General features: G+C 38.4%; 1 protein-coding gene across 2 annotated transcripts in view; it reads left to right on the plus strand.

Annotated features, from left to right (window-relative positions):
• The window catches only part of LOC124711787, an 83,181-nt gene extending 59,128 nt beyond the window's left edge, over positions 1–24,053 (plus strand). For both annotated transcript variants that reach the window (XM_047242002.1, XM_047242003.1), the window contains exons 8-11: positions 4,649–4,826; positions 12,839–12,990; positions 16,662–16,756; positions 23,826–24,053. In XM_047242002.1, coding sequence (XP_047097958.1) covers positions 4,649–4,826; positions 12,839–12,990; positions 16,662–16,736 — 405 coding nt within the window. In that variant the 3' untranslated portion in view covers positions 16,737–16,756; positions 23,826–24,053. The remainder of the gene's footprint in view (positions 1–4,648; positions 4,827–12,838; positions 12,991–16,661; positions 16,757–23,825) is intronic.
• The last annotated feature ends 929 nt before the right edge of the window (positions 24,054–24,982 follow it).

Genomic DNA, 24,982 nt, shown 5'->3' on the forward strand with positions numbered 1-24,982 from the left:
AAGCACAATCCACAGGATTTTAAAGGAAAAGTTGCAATATTGGAAGGCGTGTGTAAGATGGCTATCGCATATGTGTACAGAAGACTACAAAGGGCAGTGAGTTGATTCTTCCCATGGAATTTCTTCGCCACTTTGCACATGAAAAGGACAACTTTTTGGACCTGATTGTCATGTGTGACGAAGTGTGAGCATTCCACTTTACATCTGAGACAAAACAACAGTCATTTAAGTGGCGGTATCTCTTTTCACCCAAGCCACAAAAATTCAAACAAGCACAGTCTGCTGATAAAGTCCTAGCGACTGTATTTTTGGAGCAGAAGGGGTTACTGTTGGTCGACATTCTGCCTGTTGGGACAGCAACAAGCACTGACAAGTACCATGAAACACTGAAATAACTTGGAAGAGCAATTCAGAACTAGAGAAGAGGTACATTGAACAAGGGCATAAGCATTCTCCTAAATGATACATGCCCACGTCACCCATCAAACCGGTGATTTTCTGTAAAACTCTGGTTGGAATGTCATCACCCACGAACCATACAGCTCAGACTTGGTACCAAGCAACTACCACTTATTCCTTTAGTTGGAGGAACATTTGTCTCAATTGCAGTTGTGCTGTCACAACACAGTAAAAGATGAGGTTCAACATTTTCTGAAGGACGTGGTAGTGAGCTCTTATGACATGGGCATTGTAAAACTGCCACTGTGTCTACAGAAATGCATTGACCAAAATGGTGATTATGTAGAAAAATAAAGCATTCTTCACCCTTTAAAATGATGTAACTATTGTTTTCCCAATACTATGGTTTCTATATTTAAAAATATAGGGGATTTACTTTTGCGATTGCCCTTGTAGTTTGTTTACTTCTAGTCTGTAATATTTGCTCTGCATGCAGTCTAGGTGTAATGAATTCTTTTGCAATATTTTGGGCAGTGATCCTGATTCCAGTGCACAACTAACAAAAAACATTATCCTTGTTCATGAGATAATTACTCTTGTCATGGTTTGTAGTGTTACAATTACGGTTATACTGACTTAATATAACTACAAATATCTGTTTGTAGAAAAGCTTTCCCCTAAAATGCTAAAATTATTTTTGGGGATGAACTGTCACCATTCAATGTACGAATACAGACTATGCTGAAAAGTGATATTTTGATTTTAGAGTCAGTAGAACACAATTGGAAGCAACAAACATGAAATTTCAGTGTAGGAAAAACTTTTAAAACAGTGATTTCATGGGACCTGTGTTACTGACTGTCAAATAAATGGTTACTGTTATTATAGTAGTATGAATGTTATAATAATGTTATTTATGAACAACTTTATTTTGCAGAATTAAAATGTAGTATGAATGTTATAATAATGTATAAATACAAAGATGAGGTGACTTACCGAACAAAAACGCTGGCAGGTCGATAGACCACAAACAAACACAAACATACACACAAAATTCAAGCTTTCGCAACAAATTGTTGCCTCATCAGGAAAGAGGGAAGGAGAGGGGAAGACGAAAGGAAGTGGGTTTTAAAGGAGAGGGTAAGGAGTCATTCCAATCCCGGGAGCGGAAAGACTTACCTTAGGGGGAAAAAAGGACAGGTATACACTCGCACACACGCACATATCCATCCACACATACAGACACCAGCAGACATATTTCATATGTCTGCTTGTGTCTGTATGTGTGGATGGATATGTGCGTGTGCGCGAGTGTATACCTGTCCTTTTTTCCCCCTAAGGTAAGTCTTTCCGCTCCCGGGATTGGAATGACTCCTTACCCTCTCCTTTAAAACCCACTTCCTTTCGTCTTCCCCTCTCCTTCCCTCTTTCCTGATGAGGCAACAATTTGTTGCGAAAGCTTGAATTTTGTGTGTATGTTTGTGTTTGTTTGTGGTCTATCGACCTGCCAGCGTTTTTGTTCGGTAAGTCACCTCATCTTTGTATTTATATATAATTTTTCCCACGTGGAATGTTTCCTTCCATTATATTGTTATAATAATGTTATTTATGAACAACTTTATTTTGCAGAATTAAAATGGCAAATTTGCGGATGATGTTATAGTTTTTTCTCTTTCAGGTCCAGAACTGTTTCAAATCTCTAAGTATTGACTTCTGGAAGTTTTTGTGTTGCTTTACTTATGAACCATTTTGGTTGTAGCAGAATATAAAGAAATACGAGGGCAGTTCAATAAGTAATGCAACACATTTTTTTTCTCGGCCAATTTTGGTTGAAAAAACCGAAAATTTCTTGTGGAATATTTTCAAACATTCACGCTTCGTCTCGTATAGATTCATTGACTTCTGACAGGTGGCAGCGCTGTACGGAGCTGTTAAAATGGCGTCTGTAACGGATGTGCGTTGCAAACAATGGGCAATGATCGAGTTTCTTTTGGCGGAAAACCAGGGCATCTCAGATATTCATAGGCGCTTGCAGAATGTCTACGGTGATCTGGCAGTGGACAAAAGCACGGAGAGTCGTTGGGCAAAGCGTGTGTCATCATCGCCGCAAGGTCAAGCAAGACTGTCTGATCTCCCGCGTGCGGGCCGGCCGTGCACAGCTGTGACTCCTGCAATGGCGGAGCGTGCGAACACACTCGTTCGAGATGATCGACGGATCACCATCAAACAACTCAGTGCTCAACTTGACATCTCTGTTGGTAGTGCTGTCACAATTGTTCACCAGTTGGGATATTCAAAGGTTTGTTCCCGCTGGGTCCCTCGTCGTCTAACCGAACACCATAAAGAGCAAAGGAGAACCATCTGTGCGGAATTGCTTGCTCGTCATGTGGCTGAGGGTGACAATTTCTTGTCAAAGATTGTTACAGGCGATGAAACATGGGTTCATCACTTTGAACCTGAAACAAAACGGCAATCAATGGAGTGGCGCCACACCCACTCCCCTACCAAGAAAAAGTTTAAAGCCATACCCTCAGCCGGTAAAGTCATGGTTACAGTCTTCTGGGACGTTGAAGGGGTTATTCTGTTCGATGTCCTTCCCCACGGTCAAACGATCAACTCTGAAGTGTATTGTGCTACTCTTCAGAAATTGAAGAAACGACTTCAGCGTGTTCGTAGGCACAAAAATCTGAACGAACTTCTCCTTCTTCATGACAACGCAAGACCTCACACAAGTCTTCGCACCCGAGAGGAGCTCACAAAACTTCAGTGGACTGTTCTTCCTCATGCACCCTACAGCCCCGATCTCGCACCGTCGGATTTCCATATGTTTGGCCCAATGAAGGACGCAATCCGTGGGAGGCACTACACGGATGATGAAGAAGTTATTGATGCAGTACGACGTTGGCTCCAACATCGACCAGTGGAATGGTACCATGCAGGCATACAGGCCCTCATTTCAAGGTGGTGTAAGGCCGTAGCATTGAATGGAGATTACGTTGAAAAATAGTGTTGTGTAGCTAAAAGATTGGGGAATAACCTGGTCTATTTCAATGCTGAATAAAACAACCCCTGTTTCAGAAAAAAAAAGTGTTGCATTACTTATTGAACTGCCCTCGTATGTAGCAGGCAGCCCAAATCTTTTCTTAAATGTGAAATCCACAATTACTGTGGGCTTTCCGTCTTCCTTCATGCTTTCCAACAAGAGTTGAATATGCTCTTGCATGCATGTTTCATATTCTTTTCAACGTTTTTATCTGTTATTGGTTACAAGACAAATACTTTTTGCATTCATTGCAGTTATTATCATTTAACAATTATCAACAAAATACATAAATTCATTTCAAAATCATATTCTCCACTCTAAAAATAGTCTTTATAATGGCATAAGCCATACCTTGTGTATTGCAAGCAATATCTCTGCCTTGAGCAAGTAAAGTGTAACTGTTTCTTTAATTTGTTTGAGGTACTTACAGCCGTGATCCGCACTAAATATTACTCAATAAACATTCACAATTTATGAATTAGACTCATAATGTTTGTTGTGGCATACATTATGGATACAAGGAAAGGATTCATTTATTTAATAAGAGTGCAGTATTTAGGATTGGATAGCTCTTTGGGAAGTCCAGGAAGGGATTTAGTTATTTATACACAGATAAATTGCTTCACACCAGACACGAAATGTACTGGACAGCAGAATGGTTCATAAAAATGACAATTTCTTGCTCAACTTTCAGAAAATAATTTCTTACTTACCTTTCAGAAAGTCCTCCTTCAAAGTGCAGGCATATACAAGCGCATATGTATGCACGTGCATGTGCGCGTGCACACACACACACACACACACACACACACACACACACACACACACACACACACACACACGCGCGCGTACGTATGTTAAGGAAATACTCCATCAAAAACTTAAGCACGTTATCATCTATTGCTGTGTGACAGTCAGCTACTCGACACTAGTTCTGTTTATTGAGTAATGATCTGTGCTCATGTGCACAATTAGGATTAAATGAAGATAGAAATTTTGTGTTGTTGCCAGAGGACAGCAGACACAAGCAGTTTTCTAGCAGAAAATACGTGAATTGAAATAGCAGTGTTTATTGTGTGGTGTTTTTTTTTCTAGTTGCATATGGTTTACTTGTTTTGTTTGAAAAGTCACCATATGGTAAAATGTTGCAGAACATTACAGTCTGCTTGAAGATACACTTCTTACTGTATAATGTCTTATGTGTAGGAGTTACTACGGTCTCGCCGTCCTGATTATGTGCAGAATGCAGAAGAGAGGCGACACTGTGTTGCAGAGATGACACGTCTTCGTGAGCAGCGGTTGCAAGAGTGTCGTAATTTGCTAGCTGCAGGCTTAGCCCCTCCACCACCACCACCTCCATCATCTGTGGCATCAGAGGTTCTTGGTAAGGCAGCTGCATATGCTTTAGTATCTCTGGCAAATTAAGCTATGTCATCTACACTCAAATTTTTATATCAGCATAACATATTGATCCATGCCAGAATACAGTCATTATAAGTATAATTAAATCGCATATCTTTCCATACTTAAATTTGCTGTTATTCACAAATTTTGGTGTTAGCGATTCTGAGCTAATATAGTGCAGAAATCTTGTGGATTAATATATGTAAGGTGCAAATTTAATTTTTAAGTTAGCACAGTGAGCCTGAAATATTGAGCAACTGATTTGCTAGAGAACAATGTGAATTAAGATAGACTGCTACTCATCACATAGAAGAGGCATCGAATAGCAAACAGGCACATTTGAAAGTTGGGTACTAGGTAATAAAGCTAGGCTGCTGGATATTCTTTACAGACGAATGGAAAAACTGGTAGAAGCTGACCTCGGGGAAGATCAGTTTGGATTCCGCAAAAATGTTGGAACACGTGAGGCAATACTGACCCTACGACTTATCTTAGAAGCTAGATTAAGGAAAGGCAAACCTACATTTCTGGCACATGTAGACTTAGAGAAAGCTTTTGACAATGTTGAATGGAATACTCTCTTCCAAATTCTAAAGTTGGCAGGGGTAAAATATAGGGAGTGAAAAGCTATTTACAATTTGTACAGAAAGCAGATGGCAGTTACAAGAGTCGAGGGGCATGAAAGGGAAGCAGCGGTTGGGAAGGTAGTGAGACAGGGTTGTAGCCTGTCCCCGATGTTATTCAATCTGTATATTGAGCAAGCACTAAAGGAAACAAAAGAAAAATTTGGAGTAGGTATTAGAGTCCATGGAGAAGAAATAAAAACTTGGAGGTTCGCCGATGACATTGTAATTCTGTCAGAGACAGCAAAGGACTTGGAGGAGCTGTTGAATGGAATGGACAGTGTCTTGAAAAGAGGGTATAAGATGAACATCAACAAAAGCAAAACGAGGGCAATGGAATGTAGTCGAATTAAGTCAGGTGATGCTGAGGGAATTAGATCAGGAAATGAGACACTTAAAGTAGTAAAGGAGTTTTGCTATTTGGGGAGCAAAATAACTGATGATGGTCGAAGTAGAGAGGATATAAAATGTAGACTGGCAATGGCAAGGGAAGCGTTTCTGAAGAAGAGAAATTTGTTAACATCGAATATAGATTTAAGTGTCAGGAAGTCATTTCTGAAAGTATATGCATGTAGTATGGCCATGTATGGAAGTGAAACATGGACGACAAATAGTTTGGACAAGAAGGAAATAGAAGCTTTCGAAAGAAGAATGCTGAAGATTAGGTGGGTAGATCACATAACTAATGAGGAGGTACTGAATAGAATTGGGGAGAAGAGAAGTTTGTGGCCCAACTTGACTAGAAGAAGGGATCGGTTGGTAGGACATGTTCTGAGGCATCAAGGGATCACAAATTTAGCATTGGAGGGCTGTGTGGAGGGTAAAAGTCGTAGAGGGAGACCAAGAGATGAATACACTAAGCAGATTCAGAAGGATGTGGGTTGCAGTAGGTACTGGGAGATGAAGAAGCTTGCACAGGATAGAGTAGCAATGAGAGCTGCATCAAACCAGTCTCAGGACTGAAGACAACAACAACACCACAACAACTATATTACCAAGTCACTAAGAGCTATTGATACAAAATTTGAAGTTGTGATACAATTCTTTACAAGTTTTTGTGTGTGTGTGTGTGTGTGTGTGTGTGTGTGTGTGTGTGTGTGAGAGAGAGAGAGAGAGTGAGTGAAACCAAAATCATACATTGTCATTCTGTTAACTGTTATATTCAAGAGACACATCACATGTAAAGTGAGAAGCATCTGTCACTTGTCAATAGCCAGAAATCAACTTCGCTGTGGAAGATTGATTTTCAGAAATGTTATTAGATAAGAATATATAATAATGTTCTCTGAAAATTTAGAGACAGTTATGTATCATAGACGTACATTTAAAAAAGTATATATATACTGTTCAGTGTCTATTGAAGGATGCTTGTGTACCTTTATCATATTTCTTACTTCATGTCCCATTTGCTTATGGTCCATAGGAAGAATGACTGTTGGTATGTTGTTGTTAAGTCAGAATGCATCATCTTCTCCTACGTATGTAGCATAAGAGCCACAGGAAGACTATCAGTACACACTCCTCATGGATTGTGTACACTCAACATCGGAGTAAACTATTCTGTTTTGTATAACACTTCTTTTGTAGTCCCCCATTAGATCCTGTTTAGCAGTACTCTCTTTGATTAAATAAATCCATGATGGAGAATAAGCTTGTTCTTGAATCTTCGTCTCTCGATTAATCCAACTTCGGAAAGCCCCCTTACTGACCAACATTACTTGAGAATTGCTTGGACGAGAGTTTTCAAACTAATGTACCCCACTTAGAGAACCACATCTTTCTCAGATTTCTTGCACACGTTCCTTGTTCCCAGATTTATGAGGGCAGGATGAAAAGTTCTCACTTTGATAATGAAAGGTACAAAAGTTGGTACAAAAGTTCACTTATTGTTTTTATGTCCCCTTTTAGACCAGTGCACTTTCTTCAACATTTCTCCTTGGATTAGATAATATTCCAGAAATGTGATTCTGTTAGATCTGAAAAACTGGCATCTGTGGCTGCCATACTCTCGTGTCTGGTTTTGTTTGTTTTGTACAGACAATTTGTTTTGTATTTACCAGTTATCATCTTACTCTTTGCAAGGTAATCTATGACATATTGTGCAATATGAAGAACACAGGGTGACAAGACAATGAAAAACACCAAGTCAAAATTGTATAAAATAGTGGCTACCCCTATTCATATATGTGGAAGTGAATCTTTGCCTTTAACTGAGAAAAGTAAAAGAAAAATACTCTTGACTGAAATGAAATTTTTAAGGAAAGTTCAGTGATGGGCCCTCAGAGATCAAATACAAAACAATATGATAAAAGAACAACTCAGTATATACTGTGTAATTGAAAAAAAAAAAAAAAAAAAAAAATCAGAACAAGGATGCATAAAATGTGAACAGCATATCAATAGTTTGGGGGAAGACATTAGTTAAACAGGTAATCAATTATAAACCAATAGGAAAGAGAGATGTAGGATTACAGAGGAACAGATGGCTTCACTGAAGACGGGAGAAATTGTAAGCCTACTCCATGAGGTTAAGAAGAAGAAAAAGACTAAGAAGCTGTATCTGTAGACCTCTCAGCAGCTTGCAACAATGTGAATCATATAATTCTCCTCAAAAGTGTAAAACTATGATCAACTGCCATCTTGTCCACTTCCTAAGAAACTAGCTGTAGAGCACTAGTTTATTTCGTAAGCTCCAAGGGCAGTGATGCAGGGTTCATATGCCCTGTGAAATCAAGGAAAAATGCAGGAATTTTTTCATTCTGGAAAAACCTGGAAATTTTTTCATCTGAGAAAAGCCTGGAAGTTTGTAAGAATTCGTGGAATTTTTCTCATTTTTGTTTTCAGTTAATTTTTTGTAATTTTGCTAGTAAGAACTGATTCTCTAACAAAGAATTTTACTTTAGCCTGCTACTGCAGAATAATACTGCAATAATAAATCATAAATGAGAGAATAACACCAAAATAAAATTTTAGTTGCAAAGAAAATGCACCATTTACAACAATAAAAGCACAGTGCACACACAAGCGTCTGTTGATGACAGCTAAATGTGTCAAAGGCTTTGGGATGACCACTGCACAACACTTTGTAACCACAACTGCTACATCTACACTTACATCTACATACATATTCCGCAAGCCCTGATATGGTACGTGGTGGAAGGTATCCTGTACCACTACTAGTCATTTCTTTTCCTGTCCCACTCACAAAGAGAGTGAAGGAAAAATTATTCTCTATATGCCTCCATTTGAGCCCTAATCCTTATAATCTTATCTTCATGGTCCTTATGCGAAATATATGTGGGTGGCAATAGAATCGTTCTGCTGTTAGCCTCAAATGTCGGTTTGCTAAATTCTCTCTCAATAGTGCTCCTTGACAAGAGTGTCACCTTCCCTCCAGTGATTCCCATTGAGTTCCCAAAGTATCTCTGTAATATTTGTGGTTTGTTTGAACCTAATGGTAACAAATCTAGCAACGTGTCTCTGAATTGGTTTGATGTCTTCCTTTATTCCGACCTGGTGCGGATCCCAAACGCTAGAACGGTACTCGTCAATGGGTCGCATTAGGACATGCGGTCTCCATTACAGATGAACCACACTGTCACAGAATTCTCCTAATAAACTGAAGTCAGGCATGTGCTTTCCCAGTTACAGTCCTTAAATGCTCATTCTGTTATATATTGTTTTGCAATGTTACACCTAGATATTTAATCAAAGTGATTGTGTCAGGCTGCACAGTACTAATGCTTCACTCAATGAGTGTGACGTAACAACTGTTTACATTTCTAACAGGTGGCAGAAAAACGTTGTGAAATGGTGGTTTGAGAAGTGTTACTTTCAAAGTAAATATCCTTTTATGAGAAATCAATTATGTTACATGTGATAATGTATGATGAATTTCGAAAATCACGGAGCATTTGACTTTCATTCAAAACGTAAAAACTTTGAGGAGGACCAGCCACTTAGAAAAATTTCATGTTTGTTGTATGTTAAAGAGTAACACATGCTAAAAAAGACCAAACTTCAGGATTCACTTTTCGTATTTATTTTAGTGCTTTCATAGATTAAAACTTATGCAATAATAAAGGCAAAAATTGTAATTATTCTGAAAAAAAAAGGTATGAAGTGAATTATTGAGCAATATCACACATAACTGGCTTTTCTATGAAAAAGTCGGAAGTGCTCGGCAGAACATATATTCAACCAGATAACCCACACAATGTTTGGTTCACAGCAATGAAATTTATAATCGTGCTTGTCAGAAATATTCAGCTGCTGCAATTTATGCTGTGCACTTCGGATCCCACCTAACCACACCCTGGGAAGAAACAGCAAAAAATTTTTGATGACCAGTATTATATGTGAAAGCTTAGCTTGTAGCTACACTGTATGTGTACTAACTTAAACCATTAGCTTTTCCTAGTTATGTTTCTGTACTACTTAACAGTGATGATGTTATTGGCTGTCTACATCATGTGTCCTATGCTCTGAATGTGGGCTGTCATTGGATGGTAAAAATCATGTGACCTAAGCTATGACTGGCTGACAAAATTGCATCACACAGTGCAATCTCAGTTTTGGTGCTTCGGAAGCTACCATGTTGTATTTGGTGGAACTTGTATTCATACTTCTGTAATATGGAAATAGGCAGTGTATATGTTGCCATACATCGAAGATCTTTCCAGATTGCATTGTTTTCTGTTGAGTTTCATTTCCTAAAGTGCTGGGAAGTTCTGTGCCGGTGCATAAAGCCTTTACCATTCAAAGGATTCATAGGTATTACGGCTGTGAGGGAATTTATATTGTTACTTAACACAGAAAAAATGTATGCCTGACATTTGAAGCAGCAATTGTGAAGAAATGACAGGGCACTAACATATGTGGCCCTTCTTTATTTTAATATCAGGTGGTACACAATCATCTAAATTCAAGAAATAGTTTATTAAGATAATTAGTGACACATACTAAAACACCTCAGCAAGCAAACCCAAAAGTAGCAAGCTAGGACTCAGAAAATTAATTAGTGGCGTGCTGGACAAGAGACTTCCTTTCGCACATATAGGGGTGTGGTTAACTTCTGAGAGTTAATGGTTTATTTCCACATATTACATTACATTAATACTCGCATGTATAGGTACGTCAGATTCAGTAATGCATGAAGAATGGAATACTAAACTAAGTTGAAAGTCTAACACAACACACAGAATTGCACAAGTCACAGAATATTTATGCCATGCTTGCCATCATGGAGTGAGGCTCTACAGAGTATTGGGCAACTTGGAAGACCTGGAGCATAGGCTGTTAAGACTATGCTCCAGTGGCACCAGAGGCAAGAGTCACTCTTGAGAAGTGGGGCATTTATGTGGTGTTCGTAGTGTGTGAGCGAGTGTGAAGAACAGCAGAACACAGACCATCTGCTACAGTGCAGTTTGTGCCCTGTCGCATGCATAACGGAGGACCTGCTCACCAGAAGCATTTGAAGTGGCCACATTTTGGTCAAAAAGTTTAGTTTAATAATGTGAGGTGTTTGTTTTCTTGATATCCACTTGTACACATTTTAATCTGTTTTGTAAATGTGTTTTGACGTAATTAACAATGAATAAATATTTATTTAGTTCATTCTGTGGTTCCCCTTTCTCAATCACAGCATGAACAAGAAGATGAGAAGTATTGAGATATATGCTAGCAACAGGAAATCAACTTAAATAGTTCAGTGGAAGAAATGTGATATTTACATGATTCTACGTAGATTATGCAAGAGAACTTGCTCCAGTTTTAGAAGCAGATTATTGTTGGTCATTGGCGAAATGGTACCATCCAAGCAACTGGAAAAAGTTGCAAGTCATTTAGTTTTCAGAGTTAATGGACTGAAGAACATAATGTAATAGCGTGTATAGTTATAGTCAATCCGTTGCAGGATCATGGAACATGTTGTATACTTGTGTGTTATGGCTTTCTTGGCGGGTTAAAATATCCTTTGTAGGAATGAAAATAGTGTAATGGGTTGTACTTTCCGGCTGCTGATAACCACACTGTTGAGTGCCTCACAAACCAGATATCATCATCATCATCATCATCATATCATCATCAGTTGTACTTTCGAAAGGTTTGGGCGAGCGATTCTCTGCTGGAGGTGGTTGGAGATGCAGACTATGTACGCAACTAATCTTTTTTGAAAAACTCTTTATTAACAACCACACACAAACATAGAACACAGTATCTGCAGCAGGCAGCGTGCAGGGATGAGTCAGGTGGTAGCCATGGATACGCAGGTAGGCAGGCCCAGCAGGACTATGTGGGTGATGGTCATGGAACTGCAGGCTGTAGAGTGGCTGTTGGTGGCAGCCGGCATAGAGGTGACTGGAACTCGGTGTGCAGGGTCTGTGATTTATTAGATTTAGGACATACTAGCAGACAGAACTATGTTTCAAGGGTGCTAGCAAGATAATTGTAAAATATGAAAGTAGCATTTGGTGCAATTCAAAGGAGTCTTCTAGGATCATAACTGTTCACACTGTATGTAAATGGTCAACATTGTAAACTTGTTGAGGTTATGCTATTGTATACAGAAAAGTCCCAATGCCAGGAAATTGCAAGACCTACAGAGGATAAGCACTTGCAGCAGGAACTGGCAGTTGACCATCAAAATTAAACAAAAGTAACATATTGCACGTAAATACAAACACATCTTTCATTATATGGTTGGCATTCAGTTGCTAAAAGCAGCCACAGCCATAAAAATGTACAAGTATGTGTCAAAAGTGATTTAACTGAAACTACCATATAAGACTAGTTGTAGCAAAGGAAAATGCCACACTAAGAATTATTGGTAAAATTGTAAGGAAATGTAATTCATCCACAAAGCTGATAGCTTAAAAAATTCTCAGTTGATCAGTCTGAATATTGATTGATAGTCTGGAGTCCTTACCAGGTAAGATTAGTAGAAGAGGTATAGAATATTCACAAGTGAGCACATTCTTGACTGGTTCATTTAGTAAACACATGAACACTAAAGAGATGCTCATCCAGTTCCAAATTCCAGTTGAACATGTTGCAAAAGAAGTATATCATAGAGAGTTCTGCTGTTGAAATTATGAGAATGCACATTCTGGACGGAGAAGCAACATAATGGGAAAATCACAGAAATTAGAGTTCAAGCAAAGGGTTACTGTTCTTCCTGCACCTTGTTCACAGAATATGGATGAAAATGACAGTGACACATAAAGTACCCTCCACCTCAAACTGTCAGATGGCTTGGCAGTTAAATGTGTGTTTATTTAAATTGTTATTTGATTGTTTCAAAATTTATTCTTGACATTTTTGTGATTCATGAATGTGCACTAATTGATTTTGGTTTTTTTTCTCTCAATAGTTAATCGACGTCGAGTGTTCACCCAGAAACAGATGAAAAGTTTGACGAAGCGGCACTATCGTCTTTTACCAGAGACACAAAACAAAAATTCAGAACGAAAGCGTAAGCAAGATTTCCGCACCAATAGACTTATGGCTGAAATATTTGCCAGGGTTAGTATGGAAGTTGCTTTTTATTCAAGTTTGTAGGTTTCAGACATGAATATGGCATCTTTAACAGCCAGAGTCTCATTCAATAAAACTCTTCTGGGTGAGACCATGTCATGATCTGCATGTCATCTACTATTCCAGGCATTCATTATCAGGGTGAACTTGCTACTGTTGGCATTATCATTTCATGGTGCAGTCACATGTCCAAAGAATTTTATCAGCATGTTTCAATACTTTCCCAAAGTGTACTTACACAAGTGTTATTCACACAGTTAATTGTTTTTGCATAATTTTGGTGGGAGATGTAGACAAACTGTTTTACAGAAGCGTAAAAACATGCTGCGTGATTATTACTATGCTGGGACCAATGCATGTCCTGCTGTTGAAGAAGATTGAATAAATGCTTGTATAGGGCTAACTGTAACTAAAAGTTTGTCTGTCATAACCAGACATAACTAGCCTGCTTAGGGGCTGAAAATCACTAATGACCAATAACTTGGGGATGCAAAAGGTTATGGAAAATGTATTAATCCTCTAACCAAGGGTGATTTTCCAGTATTTCCGTACAAAATTGGGAGCCATTTTTGTTCAATAATTAGAGTAGTTGTAAGAATAAAATTAAAGGAATGTAACAAGAAAACCAAAAAGTTAATTTATCGTTATATTTAATTGACATTTAACACACCGTGCAGTTTGAGGCGCATTGTCACGGATTGCGCAGCCCCTCCTGCCAGAGGTTCAAGTCCTTCGCCAGGCATGGGTGTGTGTGTGTGTGTGTGTGTGTGTGTGTGTGTGTGTGTGTGTGTGTGTGTGTGTGTGTGTGTGTTGGTTGTTCTTAGCATAAGTTAGTGTAAGTAGTGTGTAAGTCTAGGGACCAATGACCTCAGCAGTTTGGTTCCATGGGAATTAACACACATTTGACTTTTAACAAATAATGTGGGAAATGCGAAAGTCATGTTCAGTGTTGTAAAAGTGAGAATAAATTTAATAATAATTTTTGTGAGTGCTGTATATTTTCAAGCAAGGTTCCACAGACAAGCTCAAGAATATGGTTACTAATTTGCTGGCGTGAGAAGGTGCATGTTAGAGTAAGTGAGTTAGACTGGAGAATGTATAAAACATGACTCCTGACATTTGAGATAGGAAAATAGTGACCTCTGATATTCTGGAGCAACAGAAAAAGATTTGATGAGAAAGCAGCACCCTACTATGTTCCAGAGCAGCATAAAAGTATTCATTGGGAAAATTGTGGTTTCCAGCATGCAAACAGAGCAAAATTGTCTAGAAAGAGTGGAATGTGCACATTTATATCACCTGTGGCTGGAGGGTTAAAGACAAAAAATGCAGCCGCAGAACATACAATCTTCTAATATGTTTTATGAAGTTGTCCTCTTTCATTGCAGAATATTCCATAGGCAATTAGTCCTTTCTTTGAATCTCTGGATAGGATCTGTCTAGACTTGTTTGAACCTTTAGATAGGATTTTTGTGTAGACTTGTTTGGATCTCTGGGTAGGAATTGCTTAGTCTTGTTTATTTCTCTAAACCATACCTGTGTAGAAGGGATTTATCAAGAGGAAGTTGAATAAAGCTATAGTTCTATGAATGAGCACGTGGAATACAGAATTTTGAATGTTGTGGAACATCGGGGGAATTAGAAGAGAGAGAGGTGTCCTTGCGCAAGTTAGATGTGGTACAGGTGAATAAAGTGAAGTGAAAAGAGAACGGTAGTGTCTGGCTAGATGGTTTTAAGTCAATAAAGTCAATAATAGTGCCAGCAAATGGTGTATCAGGTATTGCCTTTGTCACGAATAGAAATAAAGATATCAGTGTGCGTTGTATGAGTAACACTGAAGTCAAATGATTTTACTGGGTATTGAAACAAAGTAAATGCCCAAGGGATTGGGTGATATTAACTGCAGAACGTACCAAGATGAGGTGGTCAGATTCAAATCATAACCTGTTAGTGATGAACAGAAATGTGAACGTATGGAAGTGGAATATTGTAAGCTCAGGACAGGATTATAGAAAGTGAAAATTATGAGTGTCAGTGAGCAATGACGCAAGTAAGTCTTCAGCGTTTGTCAATAGAAGAGGAGTTATGTAAAATGTGACCTACGAACGCAAATAATGGAGTTTATTCACAGCAAGAGATATATATACAAGATGCTACTAAGAAAAGTGCAAGCTATCTAAAGTCTATATTCCCAAACAAATTCCAGTCCAAGCCATGTCAGAGTTCTATCTATTACAAATAGAGTCAACCGGAATAACACTGTAGCAAATATAACAACACTTGTGGCATGCACTCCACTGCTTGCATCAAGACATAGAGAAGAGAGTATCCTGCACTTGCTTATATGTTGGGAGTGTGGCATGATTCTTTCAAGGGTACATCTGAGGACCAGCACCATCTGAGTATTGGTGCCACAGAGGTTGATAGTAATGTTGTGCTGGCTTCTTGGTTTCCATGACAATGTCTGGTGGAACCACTACAGTAATAAAGCAGTAAATAATTGTGGAAGAACAGACCATTACAAGTGCAGTGAAATAGAGGTGAAAATTCACAAGTACCACTAAAAGAACTCCAGCTTATCACTCACAGAAGGAAATATGATGCAACTGGAAGAAGCAAATGTGAACGCAAAAGAAAAAATGAAAGTTCAACAGCATAGGTTGCTCATAAATACAGTAAATGGGAATTATAAAGAGTTTGATTCATAATTGATGAGAGAGACATATTAAGAAACAGATGTTCGTAAGAAAACTACTGCAACAGTGAAGTTTTGGAGAAGTAATATTGACCTATGGACTGCAGATGAGGAATGTTTTATGGGGACAGAAACAAGGGCATATGGATGCGTATAGATGGCAAGAGGACACCAGAGGTATATATAATAGAGAAGTACTGTTCCAGTGTGGTGCATGAGAGAGAGTTTGTTGTGGAAGCAACAGGTGGTCCTACAGTGTCTTACAATTCACAACACATTGAAATATTTGACGTCAAGCGAGGCAGTTAGGATCAAAGATACTGTTGGCATCACTAAAATCTCTTGGTATCCTTATGCCCTGGTGTCAGAAAGTTGTGAAACAGGAACACAGAAAGAAAATGTAAAGGTGTGACCTTGTAGTTAGTAATTTACGGGGCATGGAGTGTTATAAAATCAGAATATTTTCATACAACTTGTTTACCTGGTGAAAAGGTGGGTCAATGTTCTAAATCCTGATATGGATGGGTGTAAAATACAGAAGTAATTAGTTTACAATAGAGGTAAAGATTGGTATACATGAAAGAAGTATTTTGTGAAAACGCCATATATAATGAAAGCATATGAAATAGCAGTTTATATATAAATGTTTTATTAACTCCTGTCTTAAAATTGTTTTCAGCAGATCTGAAATCATGTGATATTTGATACCTTTTGGTAACAAATTAAGTACATAAAATAAAAATACATCATTTTAATTATGGAACATGGTCAACATTTACAGTAATTTGATCAAGTCAGCATACAGTCAATTTTGATGACATAAATAACCTTACGACCATTGGTGATACTGTATTCAGTCTAGGTTCTATGGTGATTTTTGGAGGAGATCGTTTGCAGACATTTCACTTCAGTGTACCTCTTTAGTAACATTCTACATTCAAATATTGTTTTTCTTTTTGTACAGAAACTTCAGAGGAGGGTCTTGAAAGGAGAAGTGAATTTATCAAACAGTGTCACTGTTATATCAAGCTCAGCCTGAAATTTTGCATCTCCTTTCGGGTAAGTATAAGGATGTGTAGACAATTGTCTCATTTAGTGAACCATGAACGATCCAAATTCAGTGATGATAATTTTAGTATCAATAATCCACATATGTTATTTAACTGCATAAATTAAAACTTTTTTATGTTGATTTCTGTCCAATTTTTACCTAATGACATATAGATCATAAATTTGGTTCTCCACACAGCTATAATATGAAGTCTGTTCAAAAAATTCTGGAGCATTTGTAATTTTGCGCCAGTGGTGTGTTGTTGCAAAATGCGGATGACATCCCTGCATGCACCTGTGGGTAATATGTAACTGCTGAAAGTTTCATTGCTGCATGTGTGTTAGTTATTGTTCCATGGTTTATTGAGTTGTATCACATGGTTTGCAAATTTCAAGATGGCAGAGTTAGAGGAGCAATGCATTTGCATTAAATTTTGCGTGAAACTCAAGGAAACCTTTACAGAGACACACCAAATGGTACAGGAAGCCTACAGTGATGAGTGCTTAAGCTGTACTCAGTGTTGCGAATGGTTTACATGGTTTAAAAATGGCTGGACGGAAGTTGAAGATGACTGTTGTTCAGGACACCCTACTATGTCTACTGACGACGCGTATGTCAGGAACGTCAACAAAAGTGTGTGTGTGAATTGAAGACAGACTGACCGAGAGAGTGCAGAAGAATGTAACATTTCAGTCGGATCGTCATAAAATCCAGACCCAGCATCTTTGAATGCATTGTGTTGCTGCCAAGTTCATCCCATGGCTCATGAGTTGAGACTAGAAAGACCTTCACCTCAAAATCTGTGAAGAGCTTTTGGATCGTGCAAATGATGATGATCTGCTGCTCAAGAGAATCATAATTGGCGATGAGATGTGGGTCTATGGCTATGATGTTGAGACCAAGGTTCAACTTCACTTAGGCTGGGGAAAGTTTCTCTGAGAACAAGAAAAAGCTCATCAGATCAGGTCACATGTCAAAGCCATGCTGATAGTTTTCTTTGATTTTGAAGGATTAGTTCATCATGAATTCTTACCACAGGGACAAACTGTTAATCAATGGTACTATCAGGACATGTCGCGATGCCTGTGAGAAAGCATGGTAAGGAAATGGCCTGAAATGTGGTGAGGCAATTCATGGCTCTTGCATGATGATAACACACCCAAAAATCCATCCCTGTTGGTGCACGACTATTGTGCAAAAAATGGAATCACTGTGCTACCTCTTCCTCCGTACTCTCAAGACCTGGCCCCTGCAGATATTTTTTGATTTCCAAAATTGAAAACTCTGTTGAAAGGATGAAGATTTGCAATGATATACAAGATAAAAGAAAATTCACTGACAGCACTTCACACAATCCAGCAAGAGGCATACCAAGACTGCTTCCGGAAGTGGAGACGACGACGGGAGCTGTATATCAATTGTGCAGGAGAGTATTTTAAGGGAGACCATGTACAATAAATAAAAGATAAGCATAGAAAAATTTGGTGGACAAAGTTCTGGAATTTTTTGGACAGACCTATTAAGAAACTGAACTTTTGCATAATTTTTTATTTGGATCACAGATGTTTAGCCCTTGATATTTTCAGAAACTCCCATCCTTTATTCAGTTGGTCTAAACAGTATTTCCTTTCGCTACCATGTCTGCTGCTGGCAAGCTATCTAAATCTAAACATTCTTCTTGTTCAGCTGCAAGAGCATGCAGTAACCATATAATATATGATGACAGAAAGACACGTTTTGTGTCAGAAAGCTTAATGACAGATAGATCTAATCTTGATTCTGAGATCTCACTAACATACAGCTAAAGAAAACAACATATTAACTGTAATCCTTACTGTTGAACAAAGTGAAGAACGTTAAGCATTTCCAGAAGGAAGATTGGTTAACAATTTCATTTTGATTTTTAAAAATGTGATTTTCTATTGAACTAGTTTCGGGAAAAAGTCGTGTACAAATGTGGCTCAGTCATGTTTCTCTGGCAGATATTCACAATTTAATTTTTCTGGTATGTGGATGAGCTCAGTCCAAATGAAAGTACGTTTTATGTTTTTAAGGTGAGGTACAGTGTTACAGAAAAACATCATTTCTCTTTGTTAAATTTCATACACTATGTGATCAAAAGTATCCGGACACCTGGCTGAAAATGACTTAAAAGTTTGCGACGCCCTCCATTGGTTATGCTGGAATTTCTATATCGTGTTGGACCACCCTTAGCCTTGATAACAGCTTCTACTCTTGCAGGCATACATTCAGTCAGGTGCTGGAAGGTTTCTTGGGGAATGGCAGCCCATTCTTCATGGAGTGCTGCACTAAGGGGAAGTATCGATGTTGGTCCATGAGGCCGAGCACAAAGTTGGTGTTCCAAAACATCCCAAAGTTGTTCTATAGGATTCAGGTCAGGATTCTACGCAGGCCACTCCATTACAGGGATGTTATTATCGTATAATCATTCCGCCACAGGCTGTGCATTATGAACAGGTGCTCGATCGTGTTGAAAGATACAATCGCCATCCCCAAATTACTCTTCAAAAGTGGGAAGCAAGAAGGTGCTTAAAACATCAATGTAGGCCTGTGCTGTGATAGTGCCACACAAAACAACAAGGGTTGCAAGCGCCCTCCGTGAAAAATACGACTACACCATAACACCACCGCCTCCAAATTTTACTGTTGGCACTACACACGCTGGCAGATGACGTTCATAGGGGATTCACCACACCCCTACCCTTCCATTGTGTACCTTGATTCGTCACTCCACATAACGTTTTACACTCCTTACACCAAGCGAGGCATCATTTGGCATTTACTGGCATGATGTGTGGCTTATAAGCAGCCGCTCAACCACAAAATCCAAGTTTTCTCACCTCCCTCCTAACTGTCATAGTATTTGCAGTGGATCCTGATGCAGTTTGTAATTCCTGTGCGATGGTTTGGATAGATGTCTGTCTATTACACATTACGACCCTCTTCAACTGTTGGTGGTCTCTGTCAATCAACAGGAGATCGCTGATATGGCAGTAGGTGGCAGCACAATGCACCTAATATGAAAAACGTATGTTGTTGGGGGTGTCCGGATACTTTTGATCATATAGTGTATGTCTGTTTGATAAACTGTTCCCAAAACAGTATAATGTGATATTCGGTTTGTTGATTTGTATTAACAGGGACAGTAAATTGTCATGTGCCAGTAGCAGACAGACATACAGAATGGTACAGGCTGCCAATTGGTATGGAGCACATTGAGCAAGTGAGACTGGGCAAATGAAAATTTCTGATATGGTAATAGTATGATGACACTGGAACTGATTCATTAATTCCAAAGCTTATCAAAATCTATTGAGTATTATACAGTTAGGAATACATAAAATGTCTTTAAAGTAATACTGTATGACGCTGTCTTAGCAGTGCCTTGATCAGTCTCTAATGCTGTTGATAACAACAGCAGCGGACATCAACAGGTTGGTAAAAAATATTTGCTACGACTTTCTTGATTGACTTGCCCTCTCATATATGCTGACTTGTCCCATGCCATCTGTCTGCTGCTGCCATGGTATTTTGCTGCTGAGGTATTGGTTGTTCTTCATGTTATTTTTTAATGTGCAGTGTTAAAGCAGTTGTCACACTACACTAATTTGGGACAGTTTTGTTTTTGATGAGAAACAAACTGATGCTGCCCACTGACACTGGGTATCATGTGGAACGTGTGACGAGTACCGAGCGAGGTGGCGCAGTGGTTGGCACACTGAACTCACATTTGGGAGGACGAAGGTTCATACCCATGTCCTGCCATCCAGATTTAGGTTTTCTGTGATTCCCATAAATTACTCCAGGCAAGTTGCAGGATGATTCATCTGAAAGGGCATGGCTGATTTCCTACCCCACCCTTGACACAATCCGAGCGTGTGCTCCATCTCTAATGACCTCGATGTTGATGAGATGGCCAACCCAATCTTCCTTCCTTCTTCTTCCTTTGTTTGTAGTGACTTCATATACAAACTGCAGAAACTAAATTTCAAATATCTGCTAAAACATCAGATTAATTGCCTGATGAATCTTACGAAGGACATCCAGCATAAATTTTCTCCTTAAAAGAAAAATGCTATTGAGTGTTATGAAGTTTATCTCGTACAACTTGAAATGTCAAAGGAGTCACTTAATTCTATAATAACATGAATTTAAAAGAAAGTTTCACACAAGAAGCACAGAAGTGAAAGGATTAAATACAGTCTATTGAGGTGGTTACGTTCTTGTGCAGTGGGATGACGCTCCTTGTGAGAGATTGCCTTCAGTTGCACAGTTGTCTGGTAGGTGCCAAATTGACCATGTTCATTCCAAACGATCTATCACAGCAAGTTGTGTCCACTGTTTTCTGGGATGCAACTGTACTTATTATTAAAATATAAATTAATAATGAATTACTACTATTTAAGCTTTCTGAAACAAAAAAGAAATCTTATTTCATGAGGTTTTTTGACAGTGGGAAAACTGAGGTATTTGAAGTACAGACTGTAATGTCTATCCTTTTCATAGGATTAAGGTTGTCTGACTTTTGTCTTATTTCTGCTCATTCCATTACCTAATGAATGAAATGTTCTGAGGCCAGTTAAGAAGGCATGTCAGTGCAGAGGTATGTGAATATTTTGCAGACTGTCCAGAACTGCACTTCGTTGATAGAATCTACTCACTGGAAGAGTATTGGACAAAGTTAATTGAACTGAAACAGGGCTGTGTTGAAAAATAAGTGCATTTTCATCTAAAAACACAATCTTATGCTGCCAGACCAAGAGCTTTTTACCTAGCCCCATGTACCTACTTTGACAGAACTAGACCTTGCCTACAAGAGAAGACTGATATAGGAATGCATGGTGCAAGATTAGTTTCCAAGTTGGATGTTGAGTTGATTCGGTTCTGTTTTTTTGATGTGGTTATGGTGATCGTATTCTGCAAAGACTTTCGTTTGAGAACTCGCATCGGCTTGAACTGGCGTTGAGTACTTGTATATAATATATTAGTGACATTTGCTATTTCAACTATGTCACATGTCTATGATAGGTGTAGAGACTACCATACCCTGTGTTTCCTCTATTGTCTGCTCAATTTTTGCAGTACATCTTATTTCTCTCCAGCTCTTACACCACAACACAACATAAATACTTGTCAACAAAGTAAAATACTCTGTTCCATTACATAACTCAAACAGTTTCTCAAAATCCTTTTCTGTGTCAGGAACCCGACTTTGGGATGACCTTCCTCAAAACATCAAAGAAATTAAATTTATTTCAAACTTCAAAAGACATCTAATGGTTTGTCTTCCATCACAAGAGCTATGTGTCCCGTTTACTTGTCCATACCTCACTCTCATTAACAGTCCCTCCCCTCCCCTCCCATCCTCATCCCCGCCAAAAACAGTTATCAGAGTCCTGTTATTCCTTTTGTTTCTGATAATACTAAACACAACTCCAGACATTCTTAGGTAAGGAATATTATTGTTCTTCTTAATGTCCTTTATTATCTTTATTATTATTATTAATGCCAGTGTTATTGGATGCATGTTGGTATATGTTGATAGTGTTATTCCTGGTCTGATGGAAAAGAGGGCCTTAGGTGAAATAAAAAATTATAAATTAATTAAATTAAACCAAGGATGACTTCTTGAAATACTAATGCCGCATTTCTAAATTTATAACTATTAAATATTATACATTCTTTTTAAATATATCTGTCTCCAAAGGAATATTTAGGTTCTTTTCAGTACTGTGAATATACTGATATAATGTGCTCCCAAGACCAGTGTGTGAAATTGAATTACATGTGGATTCTAGACTAACTTTGCATGCTGTTAGAGTGTTCATCTGTTTGCTAAAGGCCTTATAGGCAATTGCACGGTTTGGTTCTATAATTTTCATGCCCAGTACTGGAAAGAGACAATTACTTTCTGTAAACTGTATGTTTGAGGTTTGCGTGAGACTTAATTTAGGGAAGGGGGAAACTGTGAATTGGATTCAGCTATACTGTCATAGTACAGTGGAACTAAGAGTTTCTTTCAAGCACTGAGTTGAAAGCACTGAAAGACAGCTTTTTTGAAAGCTTTGAAATTTTCCATCTTTTCTACATGCCTGTCAACTATTTGTTATTTCTTCTATCTGATAAGTTCTGATCCATCCCAATGTAAATATTATTTTCCATCCTGGAGTTTCCTTTGTCACATATTACTAAAGTTCAGCATTCTTTCAGCAGCATGTAGCTGTGTAAATTTTGAATAGATTTGTGTAACTCTTGTAATATGAGAATTCTGTAATTATTGGGTATCATGAGAAACATCTGTGGAAAATGGATCTATGATATTACGATCACATCTGCATATATTATTGCACAATATGCAGATGTAAACCATGCTGGGAACTGCAGGAGTTACAATGGCAGACTGAAGCTTGGATGGTTCAGATAGAATGACAGTATCTTGCAAGGCATGGATCTGAATTTTAATTCTGATTTGGCTTGCAGCATCACTGCACTTTTTAATTGTATAATAGTGGTTGACATTTTTGTGTTGGTGAGCAGATATCACAGATGTGAAACTAAATGTTTCAGTGAATGGCAGAACAATTTAACTTCATATCAATAAGAGTAGACTACAGGGTGGACAAACTATCATTACATATTGCTGACTGTACTTAAGAGAATGAGTGAGATAATGCAATGATTAATAGGCTGAGGTCTTATTCAGGAATGTAGTTCCAGTCTGTATCTAGAAATTATGATACACATTTTCTGTCATTTCTGTAAATCACTTTAGATGGAGGCTGGGGTTATTTCTTTGGTGAGGTCAAAACACTCTCAGTACCATCTCTTATGACCGTGATAGTTTCTCATCAGGACTGTGTGTTGTGATTGCATTCCAACATGGAGTGCACAACATATGCTTCTCTTCGACGTGTATTTTTATTATTTCTATTAGTAGTATGCATATAAAATTAACTAAACTACTTAGTTCATTTTTAATAGCTTCAGTATTAATAATAGTTGCACAAAAATGAAGAAAAAGTGAAAAGTTTACATATTTTTTGCATCTTATTTCAGGACATACCTACCAACTCGTATGTTAACTGTCATTCTGGGCTTCCAACATGGAAACAAATTAATGCTCAGCTAAGCTGTGTTCTGCTATAAAGAAGGCTATTTGTTTATGTTAGCTTGGAGAACGTCAACAAAAATGTTTTGTACAGCCATATTCATTTGTTATATCGTCACTCATGATGACTATTATGTTATTACATGACTCTACAATATTTTATATGACTTTATGGATTAAAGAATCATGTTACTGGAAGACATTTATTCTTTGTTTCTTCCATATCTTATTTTTCCCCTGATGGCAGTTTGGATAAGTGACATGGCTATATTTTTAAATTGTGGAAATAACCACCACTGAAATCAGTTTGTGAGCATGTATCACAGAATCTTGAAAAGCATTAGCTATGGTGTTGTTACGTACTTTGCACCCAAACTCAGCCTCCAGATTGAGGTAAGATTTTACTTTATAGCAGGATGGTGGTGGTGGATGGGGGGAGGTGGTAGTGCTCGCCGTGTCCGTGGTATTTTTGATAAAGCCAAGTGCCCCTCCTCCCCCATGTTATTCTAAATGGTAGGCACCTCAGAGAGCTCAGCTTTCATTTGCTGGATACAAGATTGGCTAAGTTAGTTTCAAGAGCTAGGGACTGGTGAGTGCCACTAGTCCTCTGTAACCATTAGCTTTGTGTATGCTTCAGTGACCACTGTGGTGGAATGTTATGTGAACATACAGGATCGGGGATCTTGCCTTAACTGACTGGGTCATGAGGATGGTAGAAACCTCTATAAAAATGCCTCAATCTTTAGGTGTGCTGCACAGTTGTGAGAGACCTGGCTTTGAGGTGCGACAGCCATTAGCGGGCAACCTCTGGAGAAGCAGCCACACCTCAGTTGTATAAGGCTTGTCCAAGTGTGCAGGGGTCTGGGTGGTGTGTTATTTACCTAGCTGCTTGTGGGACTGAGATGGAATCCTCGGACTTCTTCTTTCAAACTCCCAGTGAAATGGGTGAACCATTGCTGGGTATCAACAACCAACCTAAGAAGAGGGCTCATGTCATCAGTCCTCCCGCCATGGGATGTAATTCAAATATTTACGTTTGTATTAACAGAACCCATACTGCTAGACAAAATGCGTTTTTAATATCTAAAAGAAAAGATGGCAGTTT

Source organism: Schistocerca piceifrons, chromosome 8 (assembly GCF_021461385.2).
Source record: "Schistocerca piceifrons isolate TAMUIC-IGC-003096 chromosome 8, iqSchPice1.1, whole genome shotgun sequence".
In the NCBI taxonomy this organism is placed as follows: domain Eukaryota; kingdom Metazoa; phylum Arthropoda; class Insecta; order Orthoptera; family Acrididae; genus Schistocerca; species Schistocerca piceifrons.